This window comes from Amblyomma mixtum, chromosome 5 (assembly GCF_055824585.1).
Source record: "Amblyomma mixtum isolate Tamu chromosome 5, ASM5582458v1, whole genome shotgun sequence".
Taxonomy (NCBI): Eukaryota; Metazoa; Arthropoda; class Arachnida; order Ixodida; family Ixodidae; genus Amblyomma; species Amblyomma mixtum.
This window is the reverse complement of record NC_143016.1, coordinates 178,842,799-178,868,155: the sequence shown is the minus strand read 5'-3', so window position 1 is coordinate 178,868,155 and position 25,357 is coordinate 178,842,799. Positions and strand designations below refer to the sequence as shown.

The window sequence follows — 25,357 nt, the reverse complement described above, 5'->3', positions numbered from 1 at the left end:
GTGAAGAACGTATATAATGGTCGATTTCTATTGTGTGGCAAATACATCAAGTAATTACGCTGAGCAGTCTGTGCTGAAAACGGAATGCAAATCCTTAGAGCTTTTTTTCTTATAGACTATTTCTAGTACGACAAAAAATATTCGATGCTTTAATTTGACATGATGCGACGATAAACTCCAACGCTCACGTTCTATGCGCATTTTAATCTGTGTTCATTTTGAAGGAAATGTTATATTTCCTCCTCGCGCTCAGCTGCATGTAACAGCAAGATCGGCGGGCCTCGATTTAATGTGATAATTGCACTTAAACCATAAGCTCACGTTGTTCTATAGGACATTCGTGGTTTACGTATTGCGTCAGTCGATGTTACGAGTGCTTAAATAACCTAAATGCAATTTGCACTTGACAACCTTGCCGTTAGCAGGACGGGGGCGGGGATGAGCCTAGGGTAATCTTTTACAAAGGAAGAGAAGAAAAGCTACTAATTTTTGTGAAGCAAATTGGGTCCTCGGCCACTTTACCCTCCTCCCTGGCACTGCAATTTCTTGTTTATTTCTCCACTAAATTTGAAAAATACTTTTGAATACTATGCGCCAAGAGAAAAACAGAGAGCAGAATACTGCTTGTCGTAAATGATTATTGTGTGATCAATAAATGAATGCTCAAACTTTCTCACATCTCATATTTCTCATGGCACACTCGCAAAACAATTTCTGTAGAAAGGGCTGTGCAGGGAAGAGGGAAAGGAAGGCGCCTTCGGCCACGGTGACTGCAGCAATTAGTCAAAGTAGTTTTTTTTTCTTTTTGTCGCGAGTCCACTACTCCGCATTTATAAACGACCAAAGGGGACAAGAGCGCTTCGCTTGGAAACCGTTGAAGCTCGCAGAAGGGCTCGCATTCGTCACTTAAACCTGGTTTCCGCGTCTGCTGAATATGTCATGATAAGAGCCTTCTGCGTGGGCGCGGCTCGCTGTCCAGTACATAGTTTCCTCGAAGTCTGTCTTGTGGTCACAAGCCTCCCTGTGTCCGCCACCGCGCTTCATTCCCTGTTCATTTGTTTCACATCCATTTTGTTCAGCGAAGTTTTTGGTCTCGCCATGACTGTGATCTCGCCGATGTACGATGCCGACCGCGTCCAAGGCTCTTACTTGAGTCATCAGTCAGACGCGGCGCAATGTAAACCGCTCCCTAGAAACTCTTCCCCCCTCTTACGTCCATGGTTTACGTTCAGTGACCCGGCGGATGACTAGCAGAAGGCTTAAAATGCAAGCTGTAACTCGCCCGTAGTCGCACGTGATGAAAGAACCAGTAGGTTACAAAACGTGTTTTTTTAGTAATTTTTTTGGTTGGCGTTCTCTCCAACTTAAATATGAACCAAGAGTCTCGACCACAAGCTCTTTTAAGATCACTTCGTCCATCTCCCATTGCCTAAACCACTATCGAAGAGGCTGCTTGCTTCTTTGGTCTCTTTTTTTTTTACTCATGGAGTGTCCTGGAGGTTTGAAATGCTGCATCCTGTCCACCCCCGCCCCCTACTCTTCCTCCCCTCTCCAAGCCCCCTGGATATTCCCGTGAGGGTTCTCTTGCGTTCCCCGACGCGGAAGCGCTTGCACAAAAGATCAGTCAGGCACGGCCAGGTGTCGACCAGCGCTGCCGGCACCATGGCGTCCGCCACGCTTCCAAAGAAATGTGTCGGGAATAGAAAAAAAAAGCATGAAATGAAGCGGGAAGCGAAAAGAAAAAAAGACCCCAGCAACGAAGAATATCTACCCTGAGCCGACGGCGTAGCTTTCTGCTGCCCCGGCCGAAAACTGCGACATCTTAATGACCTCAACTATCAAACATAGGATGAGCTCTTCCCAAAAACATGGAAACGAAGGCTTAGCGGCGCCACTGCAGAGGCCAATGCCTTGCCGAGCACCCAAACTTAAGACCGACCTTCAAATTCTCTGTGTACAGTTTTATTGGAATTTTTCTGTGACCCCAATGAGGAACGAACGAATATTGCAAAGCACGCTGTCGCTAGAGAATAATACAGGAGCGAAAGAGACGCGGACGCGCAGCTTACCAGAGCCTTTTAGATTCGCAGCCCTGATAACCGCTTGAAAGATAATAACCCCGTGCTGTCCAGTCTTTGCGCGATTACCTTGCTGTCTGTGCACAATGCTGACTCCCTGTTCGCACGAGTACAGTCAGTGGTTTGAAGTTATCCCGCATTACGAGCTTTCCGACTGACTTGGTACTGCAAGCGCAAGATAGTGTGAATGCTAGATACATGTGTAAATGCTGGAATAAATAAATGTTGTAAAACTTATTTTTTATTAACTGTGTTCTTAAAAAAAAATTCGTTCAAATAAGCGCACATATCCATGTTTGTCCCACATTTTGTGGACCATCCTGTGTACCATCTCTTCATGCACCTTTTTTTTCGAGTATGTATGTATGTTTACCTAAGGCTTCATAAACTAGTACCTACATGTTTAAAACACATTGGCTTCATCTGCTCTCCTGCTATAATTACAAGCTGACATTTGCATTGTTTTGATACCTGGGACATCCTCTTGAAAGAAATACACCAATGAACATTTGAAATTCATGAAATTTGAATTTCAGATGTTGTATGAAATTTCAAACCATTAAATTTCCCCAGGAGTGCGCCGATGAGGACGACTGCACTGATACTGTTGTTTACATATCGCTGCGTACGAACATCTAGTGCTCGTTTTCATGAAATAAAACGCAATCTGCGCTTTAATTATATTAAACAATCTCTCCTCTTTTGTACCGGTTGTACCCGTGCTTGTTTACGCAGTGCGACAATCTGTGGGAAGCGCCGATGTGATCGCTCACCTGAGAAACACATGCCAGCCGGGTTGTTGCCATCGCGTAGGAACGGCACTTCTCACTAATTGTCCCTGCTTCTTCCGACGTGAGCAGTACTCTATTTTAAACTACTTTATCCAGAAGTTTGTTTGGTGACCGTTCGCGTTAACTGAAATGGCCTTAACTTGTTATCCACAAACTAGCGTCGGCGACGACTGCTCCTGGCCGTAAAGCACTGCTCGGCGGTCTAGGTCACACCGGCGCTTCCCGTTCATCATATGTGCGCCCAGCGATGTAAACAAAAGTTGACTTCAGCTCACAGTTGTCGTAACTACACTCGCTGACCATTGGCATTTGGTTGTGAATTCGCTATTCGCAACCGCCGCAATCACAGACCTCACCCTGTGGACTCGCTAGGCCTAGTCGTCGCGAAAGGGAAGGGAGTCGACGACTAAAATTGATTTCGCAAGCCCTTGTCGTTGGTGAGTGTTCACCTGTGCACATTTGAAATAAAGCCGTTCATTTCGCTTATTTCTAACACAGATAATGTAGAAGCGCGAATATATTCACGCTCAGCCGCCGACCTGCCGAGAACACGAAGGCTGACTGTCCGCCGATCGAATTCGTCGGTGTCGTTGACCTAAAAAACTTTTCCCACTACAGTCACATTATAGTCCATTAGATAGTTCACTGTAATCACATGCTGCTGTTAACCGTGACAGTGTTATTGTCGGACTAATGTGACCGCAATGACTGCCGCCGTCGTCTTCATTCCAAGTCTCGAATGCCATTCGACTCAGATCCCATTCTAACGTATCCGTGTAGCACAGGTATAATTCTCCACGGTAATCAATTACATTTCAGATCGAGCCATATTAATTGTAATCGGTTTGCTATTTTCTGTAAGGTGTACAAGACTGATGCCAAACCGAGCTGTGCCAGCTGCGTCCCCATTTTCTACCTGAGCAAGGAATGCGGTTTGTACCACTGCTCATTGTAATGAGGTGGGGGGAAAAGGGGAAAAAATATATTTTTTTTGTATTCACTTCTCTTTCCTCGGCTGTTCTGGGGGAAGCGGAGACGGTAGAGGTGAAATACCAAGAAAGCAGACACGAAGGACAAGCGGAAACCGGTTCGGAGAAGGAAAAGAAGAGAAGAAGCAAGAATCTGCCTGCAGAAGGAGAAAAGGGTGAAAGCCATGAAGAAAGGCTGCAAAGGACGCGTGGGTTCGCTCATTCGTCCTTCCGCGAATAGAGCGCGACCCGTCATTTCGCTGCGTGTAACTGGCAGCTGCTGCCGGGTGTAGTTTGCACTTCGCGCCTCTGGACGGTGCATCTCACGCTGTCTGCTATGCGACTCTGTGGTGTGCAGTCGCCGAGGGAATAACGCGTTTCGATAGCCTGCCAGCAGGCTTACTTCGCGACGACGTCATCAATCCTGGTAAGTACTGTCGAACGTTTATCTGCTTGTATTTTGTAGAAGGGTGAGGAATTACTTATGCTCATGTACACTTTCACTAAAATAATTCAATTTCGTCATCGTCTTTCCGTGCATCTTAGAATAAATATATGCAGACTAATTGTCATGGTGCAAATTGCGTTGCACCCTTATATCTCCAGCAATAAGTTTTGGGCGCGAAGCTTCTACATGTTTTCGACGCAGTCGCCTTTCATCAGCTCTTGACGGCGGGTGTACAGGGTCAATCGCACTTAGAGGGAACAAGGCTCCGCGTGGCTTGCGACCAACCACCATTGCGACAAAGCCGGTAACAAACCCGTGCAAAGGGGCGCATGACACGAAGCACCACTTCGAGGTCCCTCTTCTCGTGCGCCACTGTGCATTGATTCATGAACGGGTTCGATGCAATGGCACTCCGCAGGCACGCGGCAACGCGGAGCCGTGTTCCCTCTAAGTGTGATTGACCCTGTACGTTGCAAATTGCATGCAACCTCCAGCATGAGTGCAGCTAATAGGGCATTTAAGCTTCAGAGGTTGAGTCCTACTTTCATTTACGAACCTTGATGATTGCTCTGAATGGTTGAAATCTAAAAAATAATTGAACTGGAGACCAAAACTTTCTATGATGCGGCCCAATGCCATTTGGCAATCTTTGTTCCAGACGCACGTGGTTCGGGTGTGCACCGAGATATGTGAGACAGTTACTGCATCATTTCCTTTCCTCAAAACCAATTTTCAGTTCTTTCTCCAAGCCGCTATAGCCGTTCTCAAGCTTCACCCGCAAACATTTTTCTATCGCTATTTCACGCCAGTAAACCCTCACAGCAGTTAACAACTTGCAAAATTGCCGCTGACTTAGAAGGTGTTTTCCAAAAAAAGATTTTTTCCCCAGTCTGCGTTATGAATTCCTGCTCGGCCCACAAAAGGGGAGATGCGTCAGTCGATGCCGAAATAGATTAGGGGCTTCTCCCACCTTCCTTTTCTAGAAAGAATGCGAGACTGTTGCCTGTAAATCGGAAACCATCCTTTTTGAGAATCTGACGTATATAATTTTGCAAGTTGTTGCAGAAAGAAACGCATGATCTCAGTGCGCATGCGCCTTTGTTGCACGCAGGCGCTGCGATAAGGAGCTAAACTTTCTAAATTCAGCCGGAATTTTTCTAGCGCCAAAAGCATAACTGGACAACAACTTTCTCTTCAGTTTATTTTTGCTTGCGAAAAGTGTTCCAGGCTCATAATATTAGTGAATACTTGGTAGCACCACTGCATGCATGACAGGTGAATAAAGATACCCTGCCTCTTCTTTTAGAACCGTCAATTATACTGCGTTTCGGTTTCGTATGTCTTGCTGATTTCAGCAGCATCATCGTGCCCCTTTGAATCAACGCCGGAAGAACGCTGCAAATAAAAAAAGAATAAAAAAACTAGGCCATTTTCGAAGTTGGAGCTGCGCGCTACTTCCCCTGCATGTTTGATATGTGCATCAAATGAGGAGCCTACAGTTTGGTCTACTTGTAGGGGCATGCATGTTCTTCTGTCAAGTAGCATGAACGATTCTACAATGATTTAGTGTCCAGAGCTTGTGTTGTTCATTCTTCTATTTATTTTCTTGGCCTGTAATCTGTAAATCAGCTGCTCCGCAAGGTTTCTTTTCCAACCAAACGGTCTCGTTCCCAGACGACACTCTCGCATACATTGTGGAAACGAAGAGTCAAGTTCCCCCTTCTGAGGAAACTGGCTTGTAAAGATGGCCCCGAGAGGGCAGTCAAAAGAGTACAGTGGTACAGTATAGAAAAGGGTATTGCAGTCAACCTTCTGTAGCACTGCAGTAGAGGCTATAGGCAGGAAGTGGAAGGAAATGGGCCTTTGTTCCTATGCCAGTAGTGAGCTAACTCATATATAGCATTCTAAAAATTTTTCTGCTGAACAATACCGTGCCTTCAACTTCCTCCCTTCCGAAACTCTCCTTCCCCCACACTCTTAGCCAGAACACGGAACCCACTCACCATAGCACTGTGACAAAGGACGATCTCCCTCCTTCTCCTGGCTAGGCTGCTGCAGGCAGAGTGCGATCATCCGCAGTTTTCATACGCTCGAAGACTGAGTGTACCCAATGGGTTCGAGACCTTTTTTTTTTGGAAAACAAATTTGCGGAGAAGACGACTTCCGGGTTTCCGCAAATGTTCGATTAAAATTTATGCATTAAATGTGTGTACTTCCCCGCATGCTTCAACGATCTTTTTTTTTTCTCACACAGGTTCACTTGGACAATGGATGCCATCACGACGTTGACAGAAGACTACTGAGAGTTATGCTGCCATTTTAAGCTCAATACGAAATAAACCCTGTCGTGCGTACTGGTGTACTGTCACTGGAGTGCAAAACTGCCTTCTGATGTGCTGCACGGCACGCCACAAACTTATCGCACTAACATAAACATAACCAGGATTGCGGAAGAAAAAAATGTCTTTGAACTGCACGCAAAATGAGGTACTTATCATGCCTTTCCAGCGAGTAGCTTTGTTCTGTAGGTGTATGGTAATGCTGCGTTTAGTTGCAATGTGAGTTATACATTACAGCTGATGCACCGTTACCACACACTTACATAGGGAATTAGTTTCCAGGCCCAAAAAGTATCACAGCGAACGCGCCTGTGCCTTACTTTCGAGAAGGTGTATCAATACACTACAATACGGGATAGCCTACAGTCCTCTGGACGGTAACGTTACCCTACCAAAAGAGGCGAAAGGATGCACCTTAACGAGCAGAACATACACACTTGCAGAGCAATGTTACGCCCACTGATACGGTGCAAAGTTGCACTTCGGGAGTGCTGTTATAAACTGATTAGGTAGGTTTACCTATAGCCCTTGCGAGGGTAAGTTTACGCTTAACATTACCCTTTCTAACACGGTGTAAGGGTGCACCTGAAAAGATCAAAACCATATCCTCTTGCAGAACAACGTTACGCCCATTGATAAGGTGTAAAGTTGCACTTAAGGAGCGTTGTAGTAAGCTCATTTGAAAGGCTTAATTGTAGCCCTTGGGAGGATAAGTTTACGCTTTGAGATCGAGCATAAGCTTATTCCGAGTGGGTGCAAACATGCATCAGAAAGTAAAGCATATGTTTGCACTTTCACGGCCTAAGCGTCAGTCTCTCTGAGGAAGGGTAACGTTAGTCATAAAGGGCTTATACTTACACCTGATCAAACGGAATAACATTACTCCTATTGAAGCCTAAACTTTACACCACACACACTTAGTCCCCCGACGAGGGTGCAAATTTGCACCAAAAGGGGCTCGCCACAGCGTCAGTGGATTTACCCCCTTAAAGGACTAAAATCACACCTTTTTTTCTTAGAGTGCAGCTTCCAGGAAGCCGAAGGACACACTTCCCTTTCCACTTTGTTTATGAAGGCGGCCGCCGCGTATCACCACGAGTGGTGTTCGAGACTATCTGGCACGCGCTGCCGTGTTCACGCTCATAAATTTCATGACTGTACGCGCAGTGCACTCACGTCGGTCTCGCTGACGCCGAGTTCGTTGACGGCGCGCAGCGTGAGGAACAGGTAGGGCACGCTGTAGCCGAGGCCGCAGAAAACGCGCGACAGGGCGAACACCCGGAACGCGGGGTCGCCGAACAGCCGGAAGTTGAGCATCTCGCTCAGTACAGCCGCCATCTGGTACGAGAACAGCGTCCTGCAAAGCACGCGAATTAGCACATCGTTTCCTGACGCTGCGCGCTTTCAGCAGCTCATATGCTCTCGGCTTGTGCATGGAATATTTGCATTGCGCTGTCGTGGTTCGCACATGGAACTGATAAAAACTGCCGTTAAATGCGCGCTTTGCTGTTCCCTAGGCATCATTTACACCCATGTACTCACTGCTGTGGTTCAGTGGCTTTGACGTTAGGGTATACTGATCCCACTGTCGAGGGTTCGACCCAGGCCGCGGCGGCCACTTTTCGATGACGGCGAACTGCAAGAAAGCCCACGTGCTATGCGATGTCAGGGTAGGTTAGAACACCCCAGGTGGTCTAAATTAATCCCTACTCCTCCACAACGGCGTCCTTCATAGCCCACGTGTCGCCTGGAGATATAAAGCCTCATATTTTATAATTTATTTTTCTACACTCATGTCCGCGGACGTCGTGATCGGGGCCAGGCAGGTCTTCGCAGCCTTTCGATGCATGTGTGTGTTGTTACGAATTCAGTCCTGCCAAAGATGCTGCCATAAAAGGTGTTACGCATCGCTCCAGCTTATTTTGTAACCAAATCTACTGTATCTTAGTCCGTTAAATCTACTGTATCTTAGTCCCCCCCCCCCCCCCCCCCCGCGTGTTCACTTTATGATTAATGTGTAAACTAGTTGGTTTAATTAGTTTACATATTAGTGTACTATTAATATACCCGTGGTATTACCCTAAGACCGCCTGTTTACAGGAGGTATATTCAGAGGCCTGAATCGGGAGCAGTTCGGGACAAGCGCTACCGAAGAATACCTTCGTAATCTGCGATTCGCTGATCACATTGCCTTGTTAAGTCACTCAGGACATGAACTGAAAAGCATGATCAATGAATTAGACAGGCAGAGTAGAAAGGTTGCTCTAAAAATTAATATGCAGAAAACCAAAAGAATGTTCAACAGCCTCGGAAGGGAAAAGCATTTTACAATGGTAGCGAGGCGCTGGAAGTGGTAGTGACCCTGACCATGAGAGTGAAATAACGAGAAGATTGTGGTGAAGCGCATTTGGCAGGTTCTTTCAGGCCATGAATTAAACTTTACCAATATATCTTATGAGAAAAGTGTATTACAGCTGTATCTACCGGTGTTAAACTAAGGGGCATAAATGTGGAGGCTACCGAAAAGCGTTCATCTTGAACTGAGGACAACGCAGCGAGCTATTGAAAAGAAAATAACAGATGTGGCATTAAAAGAAAGGAAAAGAACAGAATGGGTCAGGGAACAAAGGTGGGTTGACGGCATCCTGGTGGAAATCGGAGGAAGAAATGGGCTTGGGCAGGGCATGTAATGCGAAGGCAAGATAACCGCTGGTCCTTAAGGGTAACGGAGTGGATTCCAAGAGAAGGCAAATGGAGCAGGGGGCGGCAGAAGGTTAGGTGGGCGGATGAGGTTAAGAAGTTTGCAGGGATACGGTGGCCGCGGCTTTCGCAGGGTAGGGATAATTTGAGAGAGATGGGAGATGCCTTTGTCCAGCAGTAGGCGTAGTCAGGCAGATGATGATGTATCTGAAATGTAAACTGTGTACTAACAGCTAGCTCATCATTACAAAACAAAAAAACACGCAAGCGAAAATTTGAGGCCTGTGCCCCTTAACCGTGTACCGGAATCTGAGTACACGGACGTTTATGCATATCGCGTGCATTGAAATGTGGTAAGCGCCACAGGGATCGATGTTTAGAACTTTGGCTCAGCAGCCACACGCCATTCCCACCGATACTGCTCCTTCTACTCTTGCAAAAATTTCTTTGCACAGTTTAATGACTATAGACTGTCTAAACACAATCTATAGATTTATGGCCATACACTTTTAGTAGACTTTCAGTAGACTCAATACACAGTCTACAGACTATGAATACACAATAATGTATGTCTGTAGGAAGGAAATATAGTTAAGAAGAAATTTGAAGAAGGTTGCGGGCCGGTGCGACGTTCCTGCCGTTTTCTGTGCGCCAAAAAAGCTGAGCGGGTTATGCTCGCGGATCAGCCAAAAGAAGAAAGCCATGTGCGAAAAGAGGCACGGCAAGCATTTCGTTTCCTGTGCCGTCGGAGTGGTGTACGAAATCCCACTGACGTGCAGGGGGGGGGGGGGGGGGGTGTATATATAGGCCAGACGGGTCGCTGCATTAACGACAGGACACGGGAACATGAAAAATCGTTAGAAAATGGAGGCGGGTCGAATTTGCCCCCACATTGTAAAGATTATTAATGTGAGCCAGTGCTTAACGGAATAAGGATTCTGGGCAGGAGTTGCGATCAGGTGGTACGTGAAATTCTTCATGCTTTTATGATCAATAAGAAGGGAAGCACTTGTGTTAGCGACTCCTCTGTGTCCCTCCGTAATGAAGTGTCCTTTCTTGACAGTTTTTTGTGACGTCATGTACGATGCATATTTTCAGCCCTGCATTTCTAGCGGCCGTCTGTTGTTTGTTTAGGCGGGTTGTTAATTTTGTTACTGTTTTTTACTTTTCCGTTTTGTTGTTTTTTCGGGTTCTGACTGCTTTTTCTTAATGCGTTTGACTCTGCCTTTGCTACGATTGTAATTTCGTTTTGACTGCTTTTGCTTCTCATGTTTGACTCTGCTGTTGCTGCGATTGTTTGACACTGCTTTTGCTACGAGATGGCCTCCTCTAAGTTCTGTTATCAGAATCTTTTAGTTTCAATCTGCAGAGGTTAAAGATTTATTGTCTGTTATCCTGATGTTGCTGTTTTTTTTTCCACGGGTTGGGTTCGGAGCTATAATGTGATGAGTGTCATGCCTGAGCTGTATGTTTAAATATGCCACCTTTCCATGCAATAAACAGTTGGTAGTGTGCGCATGTGGTGTCCCCTCTCTTGTTAGTGTCCTTGTTGCGCCGCCGTTCATTTCATCATGCACCATCTCGCCCCTCAGGCCATTATATATATATTTGCTAAGGACGAAAGCTTTAGTTGTCTGTTGTCTAGTCCCCGCTATCGCACTAGCCAAGCTCTTATTCTTCTCGTACATTCAGATAGCAAAAATATTGAAATGCAGGGCTTCATATCTTATACGGAAAGCAGATTTACCCACAGGGTACCGTATACTACAGGGTTCAGTTAAAGTGGCGCAGTGGGAAAATGTGTTTATTCTCCGTGGTTACTTCTCAAGCTAGACGCAACATTTGGATGCACGCGTCTGTCTCCGACCTGGATTTAACGAAGTGGGTTTTCGGGCCGCGAGACTGCCCAGTGCAATTTTTTCATGGCTATAACGTGACTAACTCATCAATGTGCGTACTCGTGCTTGATAGCTTAGCAACGTATCCTAGTCCGCAGTGAAAAACAAAAAAAGGAACCTACCGAGCTGTCCATTCATTACTGCGTGCTGGAAGCCTTGGATACGAGAGCTATTGGTTTGGTTTGGTTTATTAGGGTTTAACGTCCCAAAGCGACTCAGGCTATGAGGGAGGCCGTAGTGAAGGGCTCCGGAAATTTCGACCACCTGGGGTTCCTTAACGTGCACTGACATCGCACAGTACACGGGCCTCTAGAATATCTCCTCCAAAGAAATTCAGCCGCCGCGGCCGGGATCAAACCCGTGTCTTTCGGGCCAGCAGACGAGCGCCATAACCACTGAGCCACCCCGGCGGGATCGAGAGCTGTTGATTTTAGTAATAAATCCGCAGTGAGTTAAATTTTAAATTAAAACGACTAAAAATGCAACCAATAAGTTTAGTTGTATAACGACTTACTCTCAAGCCGCAATTCAAGGGAGATCCATAACTTTATTTTTAAGTGCGCCCAAAAAATAAGACCTACAGTTATGAGAGCAGAGAAAAACTTTTTACGGAAACAGCTGCACGGGTGTCGTTCTGCGAGATCGCGTCGTCGGCGTATTTGAATACAGCCTGAATAACACTCAAACAACTGCCCATATAACAAAGACAATTTCATAACTATCCAAACTTATCGCAGTCTAAAGCAGCTATGCTTTGTTACCATCGAAAAGTAGATTTCCTGCATAATTGATGTCACGAAACCACGCAGTCTTTTCGGTGGTTTTTTGCCCACTGCACCGGTAACGGAACACATACCACTCGCAAGGCGCGGGTAAATGGCGCTACCTTACCTCGGTTGTCATCAGTGCGCCTTAAATAGTTGTCTAAGGTAGAACACGAACACACACACAAAAAAAGACGTAGCAAGAATACATTAGTACTTTTAGTATTAAGGATAGTTAGCGGGCTAGTTTTTCGGTGATACTTTAAGGAGCACAGCGCGCATTAATTGTACTATCTTCCAGCATACTTCGCTTCTTCCGCAAAGAGGGCGAGTAATGCATGACTTAGTCTGAAAGGCATAAAGAGGAGGGGTGTCCTGAGTAACTTTGGAGACACTGAGAGCAAATTGAAGTAGGCCTGTGTCTATTGATTGCCGCATTCTAATTACAAATGCCCCACTTTCACGCAGGATGGCTGGGATGCCATAGGCTATACTCGCGGTCAACTTTCTACGGTACTGGAGCGAAGGCTCGGCAAGAAATGAAAGACGACGAACAGAGTCACAGCGGCCTTATTTTCTCATCATTGGCCACGGTATAAAATGCCACAAATTACGTGAACGCAGAACCTTTTAGCACCGATTGGTGTTGATCTCAGTTTCTTGCAGTGAGTTGACGACCCATCGGCAGGGCAGCAGTGGAATTCCATTTTGACCACATCTTCCCATCTCATGCGAAACACATGCCCGCAAACATTTTAAACGATTTTCATTCTGATCACATAGCGGAATACCCCCATCATATGGTGGTTTCTACCGATGCCTCCGTCAGCTCCCAAAAAGCTGCAGTTGGCATATTTTTGCAGGATTTAGCATGGAGCTATTCTGACCGCATCACAGATTATATCTCTATATTCTTTGCGGAATTTTTGGCTCTTGGAATGGCCCTGCACAAAATTCCATGTTTTGTATCACATGTTATCCTGGCTGATTTTTTGCCAGTTTTAGTCTCTCTTGAAGCTTCACGAAAAGGTTTTTCGAGCCATTTCCTGCGATTATTTGTCCCATCCACTTTAAACGACGTCCGCTTTGTTTGGGTTCCTGTCCATGCAGGTATTCATTCAAACGAGGTGGCTGATTACTTAGCAAGGTGAGCTCTTGACGGGTCAGTGACACATCCCGTACCGAATTTCAGTCCGCTGGCGATTTCCAGGTTTCAGCGCTTGCAACACCTATCAGCTAGGTTACGCGATCCCTTACTAAATACCACTGATTATCAGCACTTATCATATAATAGCAACGACCGCTCGGGTAAAACCAGGCTGTGTGAGGTATCAATGATGCGGTTGCGGTGCAGGATTTCCAGTTTAAATTTATATCTTCGCAGATGTGGGTGGTCACCAATAAACCTATGTGACGCATACGGGGACGTTGGATCTGTGGACCATTTCCTTCTCTACTGTCCCAAGTTCGCACTTCAGAGCAAGATTTACCTGGAGGTCCCTCTCTCCAGGTTAGGGCTCCCGTTATCTCTGCCAGTGCTATTATCGTTCGGTGCGAGCGCCAAAGGATTTGCATTGGGCGCAATTTGTGGCATTCTCCATGATTATAATTGCAACTGGTAGGTTGATTTGCTAACTTTTTTAAAATTCTTAGTTTTTTTCAGCAAATTTTCTTTGATATTTAACTCTAAATATTCTTCTGTCGTTTTTCATTGATACATTTTTCAAAATTCACGTTTGGCTCTGATATGTTGTCGTAATCGCCTATGGAAGTTTCCTTGTTTACGCCACTACACCTTGGCCAATCCCCCCATGTGGGTATGTGCCATGTCTTAAGAGGAAGAAGAAGAAGAAGAGCCGAGTCACTGCATCAAGTGGTACACGACCAGTAAATCTTTTTGCTCTTTCCCCTTTACCTACAGGGCAAACATCAACATACTCAGGAAAGAGGCCAGGACTAGATTTTTACTAAGGACAGGCATTGGTTGCCGTTATTCTGGGTGAGCTTCATTTCTCGACACTTTTGTTGCGTGTGCACAGTAAACTAGCGCACGCTGTAAATAGTGTAAACACGACACTTTTAGTTGGCCATGCCGTAGCGTCTCTCAAAGACACGTTTAAACAGTAGAGCCATCTAATGACAAGGCTTCAAAGCACTTCAATTTTCATCCATAATCGCTGATAACTATAGGGTGGGTGCATTGCAAGCCTTTTTTTCTTTCCAAGATGATAAACTATGCAAATAGAACAAAATGCAACAAGTGACTAAAAGCCACAGAACTGCTTCGCCAGGTAATGTTGCTACAAGGAAAACGCACTGCATTTACTTAGACCTTAGAGCTTGAAACTCACCAAATTATCTAAAAAAAAAGGGGCTAGTTATCGCTTATACTTCTACGTGTGGGGAGAGTGTGCGACATAAAAGCCAATCGCTACCATTTGAGCGATCAATCGCGTCGAAGAATCCAGCGGCGACATCTACTCCGAACCGGGCGTGCAGGGCGCCGCCATCTTGTCAACGCACTCCGTAACGTGCCCGTAGCGCGCGCACGCTATGATTTGTAGCGTGCGTACACCCGTAAGGCTCTGAGATACGTAGCGTCCTGCGCATGCGCATTTGTTGCTTGCAGAGTCACTGCGTACGCTAGCTCACCGCGTACGCCCAACTAGCAATGTCTGAAGTGTGTTCTGTCGCGCTTCTTTGGCGCCCCTTGCGCTACACATCGTGGGTTCGACGTTGACATGAGGGTGATGCAAGCCTTGTCTGCGCCTCAGCCATCCAGTGGTGCACAGCTGTTGTCGCCATAGAGTTTCTTACTATTACCTAGAGGGAAAGCTGGCGGCGCTGCACTTCAGCCACCATGGACGGTCAAAGCATCATGGGCCGGTGAGCTACTTGTTGCGGGACAGTCGTATTTTGTCGGCAACACGGAGTGGCACTATTGAGATGTTTCGTTTTGAAAATGCTGTTAGTGTGTGCGCAGATGACTTTCGCGCGAACGCAGTGTGCAAAAGCCATAGTAGTGAAAACGCAACGGCACACGACGCCAATAAAAGGTTTATTCAATTTTTGGAAATGCCATTAAAAACCTCTTAAAGTATCTAAGCAACAATATATTTTTTGAAAACATATTTACTTTTAAAATGGACCTGTTAATCCCGAAGTATTAGTTTTTGTAGTGTTCATTACTTGGCCAATAGGAGAGGTAGCCATCTCTTATTTTGGGCAAACTTTGCATTCACATGCTTTTCTGCTCGTTTGTTGCAATTTACAGATAGGATATTGAATGAATGTTAGGACATCAGTAGTTATCGAACAGCTTTATTTTTCTATTATTTTTTTGGCAAAAGTTGCAGTTCCGCAACAAGTAGCTCACCGCCCCAATATGCTTTGAGCGCCCATGGTGGCTGAAGTGGTCTCGAGGGGTCTCCATGCAAACTCCCATAGACGGGTTGCCAGCTTTCCCTCTAGGTAATAGTAAGAAACTCTATGGTTGTCGCTGCGGTGCAGTGACGCCTGCTCGACTCCCACCTGGCGACGATGTTCCGGTTGTCGACAAGCGTGACCAGCTGGGACCGGTGCTCCGTGCGCTCCAGGAGCGAGGTGTCGGCCGAGAAGAAGGTGGCCGTCGGCTGCCGCTGGTCCTCGGGCAGCGAACCCTCGTAGAACAGGTCGCGCCGCAGCCGTATGCGAGACTGCGAGTGGCACGCGCCGCCGACGTGCGTCGTCACGTGACAGTCAAAGAACAGCGCTCCCAGAGGAGAGACAGACCAACTATCGCCTCTCCTGCACTTCCTGGACCATCACTCAGAACAGGCCGGGAACCAAGAGAGAAATAACCGGGCTAGTTGGTACATTGTTTGCATAAAAACAGGGCAGCAGACGGGACCAAACCAATTGGCCCCGTCTGGTGCCCTGTTTTTATGCAAAGGCCGGGGACGATGCACGTCTGCGCGATGCACAGTGCACAGTGCACAGTGCCGTTGGCAGTCACTCCAGTATACGTATATCTAGTGTGAAGTTCAGCAGTTCAGATCTACTGTCGGTATGATTAACTACTCCGGTCAGCAGATCTACTTCGCGAGGGGGCGGGGGGGGGGGGGGGGTATTGTTAGCGAGCGATTAATGCTCTCATTCGCTAAACTAAAAATTGAATTTGCCTGCTTTTTGGAAAACAACTAATATTTAAGAAAATATTTTAGTTTTGTTAGAAAGCTTTCGATCTTTTAAAAATGTAAAAACATATGAAATGTCGACAACTGCATTTTCTCCGAGGAGCAAGCCAGTGTGAAAATGAATGTGTTCGTCATAAAATGGTGAGTAATGTTTTTAAGGCGTGAGCGTTAAAGGCCCCGTGTGGCGGAAAAACCCTTCTCGGCGTTGCAGTCGGCGTGACCGAAAAAGACCCAATCGACAGTGTAGTGACGTCACAGCCACATGACCTCGCGAGGGTAGTTCAAACATCCCGGTGCGATCACACTTTTGCTTCCCGTATGTACTATATGCTGCTCCTTTAACGCGCGGAACTGGTCCGGTGAGGGATAAATTGGAGCTAGCGTGTTCGGATTGGTCGCACACATTTGAAGGGCGCTTATGCATGCAAAGTAATTTCGTTCGACAATAAACTGGGGTGAATTAGGTGAGTTTCGAACACACGACTGCCAGACGGGCACACTTTGCGAGATGGGCATGGTGTAAGTTGGATAGAGGTAGACCTGGTGAATGCGTTGTGGTCCGACATGGTGTGGTCTCTAAAGGACATGTTCTGATGCGTGTGTAGTTAATTATGAATATGCTAATTAGTGATTAGGTAACTCGACCTGCTTAATTCGATTTCTGATATGGTTCATTTTACTTGAACGGTTTGATGCGTGTGTAAGATGTGATTCGGCAATCACTAATCGTGGAAAGTGAGAAGCGCATAAACCCACTGAGGGGCCGCCGAGTGTGCCACCTCGATTCCACTTCGACATTAGGTCTCGCCTGTCTGGCGGAAGGTTTCCATACATCGCGGAGTCTGCCGAGGGGCGGTGCATTCCCTTCTGTAGAGAAACCGCTCCGCAGCCGCAGATAGCGGCCGCCGATTAGCGGCTGCGGTGCGATAGCGCTACCGCGTTGTACTGTTCAAGGCGAAACTTAATTAAGCGTCCTCCGATTTTTTTCCGTAGTTTCTCGAGTTTTCTGCAAATTAAAATAAGATGGGGTTGAAGGGGACCGCTTCTCTGCATAGCTCGCAAGCAGGCTGCTCTTGGTTGATGAGAATAATGCTGCTGGTTAGGTGGGTGCCCAAAGCAAAAACGACATAAAATCACTGCAGTGAAGCGTTTTCCATTCTCCCAATACAGGCTTTACCAGTGGTAGCTTATGGGGAACATGGTCTAAGTTTGGTCGCATATGGATCAGAAGAGCAAGGTTCCGGGCTAGTTGGTAATGCATTTGAAGGAACAAACAGCGCGACGAAACACGGACACACGTAGAAAAGACACACACACGAGCGCTCGTGTGTGTGTCTTTTCTACGTGTGTCCGTGTTTCGTCGCGCTGTTTGTTCCTTCAAACGCATATGGATGGATGGACGGACGGACGGCCAGACGCACGGACGGAGCGTACCCTTTGAAACGAAGTGGTGGCAGTTGGCACCACGCTTGGATTTTGTCTTTATTTTTATATAATTTCTGCATAAATTGGTCTTAAAATCCGTCATTTCCTTTTAAATACGTCTGCGGCCCTACACTTCCCACCTTGTGTCACCGCCCTGCTCTCAGCTACCAATCTTCCAATCGCATTTTGTTGTCCTTTCTCCAGCTACGTCGAGTTCTTCGCTGAAGGGGCCCTTATCGCAGTCGCGTTAAAAGTGTTATCAGACAGCCGCGGACGGAGGCACCTGGAAGCTCTCGGTGCACCCCTCGTCGGGCACCATGGCCAGCTGGAAGGCCTCGGGCGAGGGCGACAAGCCGGCGCTCATGGTGGGCGACAGGGCGCCGGCCGACAGGTCGTACACAGCCAGGGGCCGCGGCGCCGCCCGGCTGCGGCTGCCCGTGCACAGCTCGGACGGCTCGTACGAGTTGTCCACGCTCTCGCTGTAGGTGGACTCGGCGGGCTGGCCGGCCACGGGACGCATCAGAGCGCCCGCCACCACGCCCTGTAGAGGGCGCAAGGGTTTTACACGCGGGGTGCATCGTTTACGGTTACGCTCACACGCCAGCGATGCACAGCTGTTACCGGCGTGTTGGGAATCATAGCTGTGTGATTGTTTTTATTGCATGACGATTATAAGATCATCATCATCAGCCTTACTACGTCCACTGCAGGGCAAAGGCCTCTCCCATGTCTCTCCAATTAACCCTGTCCTTCGCCAGCTGCGGCCAACGTATCCCCGCGAACTTCTTAATCTCATCCGCCCACCTAACTTTCTGGCGCCCCATGCTACGTTTGCCTTCTCTTGGAATCCACTCCATTGCCCTTAAGGACCAGCGGTTATCTTGCCTTCGCATTACATGCCCTGCCAAAGCCCATTTCTTCCTCTTGATTTAGACCGACCAGGATGTAATTAACCCGCGTTTGTTGCCTCACCCACTCCGCCCGCTTCCGATATCTTAATGTTATACCTATCAGTTTTCTTTCCACAGCTCACTGCGTTGTCCTTAACTTAAGCTGAACCCTCTTTGTTAGCCTCCACGTTTCTGCCCCATAGGATCATAAGATATGCACAAGTTTCTTATGCATTTTGGTACTTTAATGCTGCGTAAATAAGTTTCCGACAGGAATCCATGGCCCTAAAAATGTTCAGATTTTAACTTCTGCGCTACATCTACAAGGGCTGAAAAAGCATGAATAAGAAAGGAAGGTAATTTAACAATACTGCAGATTGGGCGAGTTGGTTAACATATATCTTGCAAAATTTTAGCGCGAAAAACACGGACAGAAAGAGTAGACGACACGAGCGCTGACTAACAACTGGAAGTTTATTTGAAAACACGTAGAATTATAAAGGAAGAAAGTGCGATAAAATCGTTGGTCAAAAACCAAAAGAAGAAAACTAAACAAAACAGTCACCGCCAGCTCCTGCTATCAAGGCGCAAAGCACTTGTCCAGATAAGCTACCTCTTTTTCCCGTATAGTAACAGGCGGTTTGGCCACGCACGTGTTATGAGCCTTGGCGATACTATATGCCTCGTAAATTTCCCTACACAACACGTTGTCATGCTTGTACACAATCGTAGTGTTGTCAAGGTGGGCGGAGCGTCGTAGTAGCAGTACCTGCAGGCTGAGCCCCGAGCAGATGATGAGCGTGCCCTTCCAGCCGTAGAAGCGCACCAGCGCCTGCACCAGCGGCGCCATGAGGAAGGTGCCGACGCCCGAGCCGCACACGGTGATGCCGGTGGCCAGCGAGCGGCGCCGGTCGAAGTACGACGTCACGCACACGATGGCCGGCAGCAGGGTGAAGCCGAAGCCCGTGCCTGCGCACACGCACACGGGCACGGGAAGCGCGTGTTTTTCCTGATCGCGGTTGAGAACCGCCATCACACCACGTACAACACGCCTAGCCGATCCATGAGGGGGTGCTAAGGAATATACAGGGTGTTTCACCTAAGACTTTCGATCTGCAATTTTTAAAAATAAGCTATTTGAATTAGATGCGCGCTTTTTCTGGCATAGCATCGTCAGTCGCGTAATACATCATAATGCAGCTAAGACGTGCTAACTAGCAGGCTTGTTAACCAATATTTAATAGTTAACTTTTAAACTATTACCGTTGGGCTCCTTAGTTATTGAGAGGCATGTAGCCCACCGTAATTAATGTCCATATCCGTTTTTAGAATTTCGAGAACGCGATTATCCTCGGCGCTGTGGCCCAACAAATTTTGGCTATTTTGACGAGTTAGGTTCACTGGAGAGGTTGCTTTGCCTGCAAGCTTCTCAAACCGCATGTATTTTGGCGCGATGTAGACGAAATTTGTTGGGCCACAGCGCCGAGGATAATCGCGTTCTCGAAATTCTAAAAACGGATATGGACATTACTTACGGTGGGCTGCATGCCTCTCAATAATTAAGGAGCCCAACGGTAATAGTTTAAAAGTTAACTATTAAATATTGGTTAACAGTCCTGCTAGTTAGCAAGTCTTAGCTGAATTATGATGTACTACACCACTGACAATGCTATGCCAGAAAAAGCGCGCATCTAATTCAAATAGCTTATTTTTAAAAATTGCAGAAAGTCTTAGGTGAAACACCCTATAAGGTGTGTTACCTAGGATGTTCTTGAATTTAAAAAAAAGAAAAAGGCTTTGCGAGTTGGAAGAGCGCTTTTTTCGGCATATATGCTTTAGCATACATAGTATGCAGTGAACTTTTTAACAACTACTGCTAGTGTTCTTAGTTATTGAGGCGTGTAGCCCACTGTAAGTAATAGCATTATCAAGTCTTTAGAATTTCGAAAACACTCTTACCCTCGGTGCTGTGGCCCCACAAATTCTGCTGCATTGTGCCAAAATACACGTGCTTTGGAGAAGTCTGCAGGCAAAGCTACCCCTCCAGTCCACGTAACTCGTCTATATAACCAAAGTTGCTGGGTCGCAGCGCTGAGAGTAACTGCGTTTTCGAAATTATAAAAATTGATATGGATATTACAGTAGACCACACGTCAATAGTTAAAAAGTTAACTATTCAGTATTGGCCAACCAGTGCACTAGTTTGCACGTCTTAGCTCTGTTCTGATACTGTACACTGCTATGCCGAAAAGAAAAAGCACTCTTGGAACCAAAAAAGCCTGTTTTTAAAAATTCCAGGACATCTTAGGTGAAACAACTAATATACTCTAGCGCATCAAACACTGGGTTTGATAGGTCTAGTACCGGCCAGATAACCAGCGTGCTTTTGTCCAGATAACTTTTAACAGCACCATTTGTAGTGAGGATTCGCCGCAGGCTTAACGCTGTCTTATGTCCTGCTTGCGCCAAGCAGTGGCCTGAAGTATTATGAAATAAATAAATTGTGAAGACGAAGACGACCGTTCTGCTTAGCGGCGGCGCTGCCATCGCTGCGCGTGCTGTGTTCTCGCCTTCGCCGACCACGGACTGTTGTTGCCCTGCTCCTGAGGTCCCAGTGCCTTTAACAAACCCCCATCCTACATTTGGTGGAGTCGCCGGGTAACGCTATCGGCTCTGGAGCTCCGTAGCCGCACTCTTCCGACACCTGCGATGCCTGTAGACATCCAACACCAAGCCGTGCAAGCAGGCCCACCGACTGTCATCTGTGCCGGCTCCCTTCGCCAAAGGGACCCGGCCATCTTCAGCGGCACAGATGACCATGATGTGGAAGACTGGCTCGCCTCCTACGAGCGGGTGAGCCTGTATAACAAGTGGGATGACGAGACAAAGCTCAACAATGTAATTTTTTATCTTACCGGCGTCGCAAACTTATGGTACCGCAACCATGAAGGGGACGTTGCGACTTGGTCAGCCTTCAAGACGAAGTTCTCAGAAGTGTTTGGTCGCCCAGCTGTCAGACAACTTCGCGCCGAACAACGCTTGCGTGAACGGTCGCAGCAGGTCGGCGAAAGCTTCACTAGCTACATAGAAGATGTAATCGCCCTCTGCAACCGAGTGAACGTCAGCATGCCGGAAGCTGACAAGATCAAGCAGATCTTGAAAGGCATTGATGATGACGCCTTTCAAATGCTGCTCGCTCGGGACTTGCGCACCGTTTCGGAAGTCATCACGCTGTGCCAGAGCTTCGAGGAGCTGCGTAAGCAGAGGGTCCTGACTCGTCAGCACTCAGCTCAGCCAGAGTCACTTTCTGGACTGACACCCGCAGCTGACAGCTCCTATCTGCTGCAGCAAATGAAGGACTTTGTACGTGAGGAGGTGGCCCGTCAGCTTTCGCTTTTGCCTAGCCCTCAAGGGTCGCCACCCTATTGGGTCCCGGCTCTCCAACATGCAATTCGAGAGCGGGTTGCTGAGGTGCTTCCGTCAGCGCATTCATCACCACCTGTCGCAGCTCCGCTGGCGTACGCTGACGCCGCCCCAAGACCAGTCGCCACCCCTCTCAATTATGGCAACGTCGCCCCAAAACCTGTCGCCCGTCCAATGACTTACGCTGAAGTCGTCGCACAACCTCGGCCGCCTACGTACCCTATAATGTCAGTGCCCGTACAAGCGCCGGCCCCTTATCTGCGACCATCTCCACGAGACCGAGATCCTTGGCGCACCACGGATAACCGGCCTATTTGCTAGACTTGCGGATTGCCTGGCCACGTAGCCCGCCATTGCCGTCGCCGTCTCCCAGTTTCGGCACCGCCGGTCGGGTACTGGCCTCCAGCGCGTCAGTACTCCGCGTCTGCTGAGCCCCGTGCGTCCCCTCGTCCTTTCTCCCCCGACCGTTCAGCGATTCCCGACCGCCGTTTCCCTTCGCCGCGACGACGCTCCATTTCTCCGATGCGTCGCCGCCCAAGTAATTCTCAGGAGGAAAACTAGATGTCGCAGTTCCTGAGGCAAGAACTGCGTCCTCGTCGAACTACCAAAGACCTCAGCTGGCCCCTGCGAACCTTAGTGACGTTTCGGTCGAGGGAATTTCTGTCATGGCCCTTGTAGACACTGGCGCGGCAATTTCAGTAATAGACGCAAACCTTTGTCGCCGCTTGAAGAAAGTTAAGACGCCAATTGCCGGTCTCTCGCTGCGCACGGCCAGCGCTCAGCACATCAAGCCGTCGGCAGCTTGCACCGCTCGAGTTTTAATTCAGGATGTCCTCTACACGATCGAGTTCGTCGTACTGCCGTGTTGTTCTCACTGTTATTTTGGGCTGGGATTTCCTTTCTCGTCATGCCGCTGTCATCGATTGCGCTCGCGCTGAAGTCGGATTCCGTGCTCTGCCCCAATCCCTGCCGGACGCTGCTCCTTCACCGCCATGTATTAAAGCCCTCGTCACCGAAGACATCGACCTGCCTCCATGCTCTTCCGTCCTTGTGCGCCTCTCTTGTGCCCCTTCTCGTGATGACACTGTTCTTTTCACGCCAGCCCATATTTTCCTCCGGCGCAAGTGCCTTCCTCTGCCTTACGCCGTATTGACTATTTCTGCTGGCCTTTCCGTACTGTGGGTCTGTAACCCGTTTCCCTACCCTAGTGCTCTGCGCCGTGGCGAATGTGTCGGCAGTGTCCAACCTGTCGCGGCTATTTTAACCCATGAGGAGACTGCCGATTCATCGCACATCAGTCTCGCTGCGCTCAGCCCACCATCTTCTACACCCACTCCATCTACCGAACTATTTCTCCGCTCCATCGACGCAGATCTTCCACCGCAGCAGCGCACGCAGCTTCTCGACTTGCTCAACCAGTTCCGCGCCTCCTTCGACTGTCATCACAGCTCACTGGGCCAAACGTCGACTGTCACACATCGCATAGACACAGGTGCCCAGGCTCCTCTACGGCAGCGCCCCTATCGTGTGTCGGCACCCGAGCGCCAAGTTATTGAAGATCAAGTCGACCAAATGCTCAAGAGCGGCGTGATTAAACCCTCAAGCAGTCCATGGGCTTCGCCAGTTGTGCTTGTCAAAAAGAAAGACGGCTCAATCCGTTTCTGTGTAGACTACCGCCGCCTTAACAAGATTACGCGCAAGGACGTATATCCCCTGCCACGCATCGATGACGCGCTAGACTGCTTGCAAGGTGCCGAGATATTTTCCTCTTTAGATTTACGTTCCGGGTACTGGCAGGTACCCATGGATGAGGCCGATCGCCCCAAGACAGCTTTTGTAACACCTGACGGCCTATATGAATTTACTGTGATGCCTTTCGGTCTTTGTAATGCTCCCGCCACGTTTGAGCGGATGATGGATACCATTCTGCGTGGTCTCAAGTGGAAAACCTGCCTCTGTTACCTCGACGACATCGTCGTGTTTTCGCCTGACTTTGACACTCACCTTTACCACCTGAAGCACGTTTTGACCTGCCTCTCTGACGCCGGCCTCCAGCTCAACTTAAAGAAGTGCCATTTTGCCGCTCGCCAACTCACCATTTTAGGCCACGTTGTTTCCAAGGAGGGTGTCCGTCCGGAACCGGCTAAACTTCGTGCTGTGGCTGCGTTCCCTCGACCTACTTCTATCAAAGAACTGCGCAGATTCCTAGGGTTGTGCTCCTACTTCCGTAGGTTTATACGCAACTTTGCCTCAATCGCTGCACCTTTGACACAACTTCTGTCCGGCAGTTCCGATCTTTCGCAATGGTCCCAAGTGTGTGACGACGCCTTCGATTCCCTGCGCCGTACGCTCACTGCCCCACCGATACTTCGCCATTTCGACCCGACCGCACCCACCGAGGTCCATACTGACGCCAGTGGGGTAGGCCTCGGCGCCGTACTCGCGCAACGTAAACCTGGCTTCGCCGAATACGTCGTTGCCTATGCCAGCCGCACGATCACAAAGGCTGAATCTAATTACTCGGTCACTGAAAAAGAGTGTCTGGCGATAGTTTGGGCCCTTACCAAGTTCCGCCCTTACCTCTACGGCCGCCCGTTTGAAGTCGTGACCGACCACCACGCGCTGTGCTGGCTGTCCTCTCTGAAAGACCCATCCGGTCGCCTCGCGAGGTTGGCCCTTCGCCTCCAGGAATACGACATCCGCGTCGTGTATCGTACTGGCCGCAAACATCAAGACGCCGATGCTCTATCGCGCTGCCCACTCCCAGCCTATACTTCGAGCCTTTCAACCTTAGACGCCTCCTCACCGATGCTTCACATCAGCGCCATGCCTTCGGCGCAGCGTGCCGAGCCATGGATCTCTTCTCTTCTTGACTTCCTCACAAACCCTACGGCTGCTTCTCCGTCGCGTGCTCTTCGCCGCCATGCTTCCCATTTCTCAATTCGTGATAACCTCCTTTATCGCCGCAACTACAGCTCAGATGGCCGCAAGTGGTTGCTAGTTATTCCCCGTCACCTTCGCTCGGAAGTTTGCGCCCATTTTCACGCTGACCCGGAGTGTGGTCATGTCGGAGGGTTCAAGACCTACGCTCGCATCCGGCTACGATATTATTGGCATGGCATGTACACCTTCATCCTCAAATACGTGCGCTCGTGCCTTACCTGTCAACGTCGCAAGCCGCCACCTCAACGTTCTGCTGGAGAATTGCAGCCGCTACCCTGCCCGCCACGCCCATTTGACCGCGTCGGCATTGATTTATACGGCCCCCTTCCGTACACTTCGGCCGGCAACCGTTGGGCTATCGTCGCGGTTGACCATTTGACAAGGTATGCCGAAACCGCCGCCCTTCCAGCTGCCACAGCCTCCGAAGTTGCCTCGTTTATTTTAAACCGATTCATCCTTCGTCATGGCGCTCCTCGCGAATTGCTGAGCGACAGAGGCCGCGCCTTCTTATCCGA

At 48.4% G+C, this 25,357-nt stretch overlaps 1 protein-coding gene across 1 annotated transcript in view; it reads right to left on the bottom strand.

Annotated features, from left to right (window-relative positions):
- The window catches only part of LOC149344919 (monocarboxylate transporter 13-like), a 62,039-nt gene that overhangs the window by 24,473 nt on the left and 12,209 nt on the right, over nt 1–25,357 (bottom strand). The window contains exons 3-6 of the mRNA XM_089547320.1: nt 19,246–19,445; nt 17,870–18,127; nt 15,518–15,681; nt 7,801–7,981 (exon numbers count right to left, since the gene is read on the bottom strand). Coding sequence (XP_089403446.1) covers nt 7,801–7,981; nt 15,518–15,681; nt 17,870–18,127; nt 19,246–19,445 — 803 coding nt within the window. The remainder of the gene's footprint in view (nt 1–7,800; nt 7,982–15,517; nt 15,682–17,869; nt 18,128–19,245; nt 19,446–25,357) is intronic.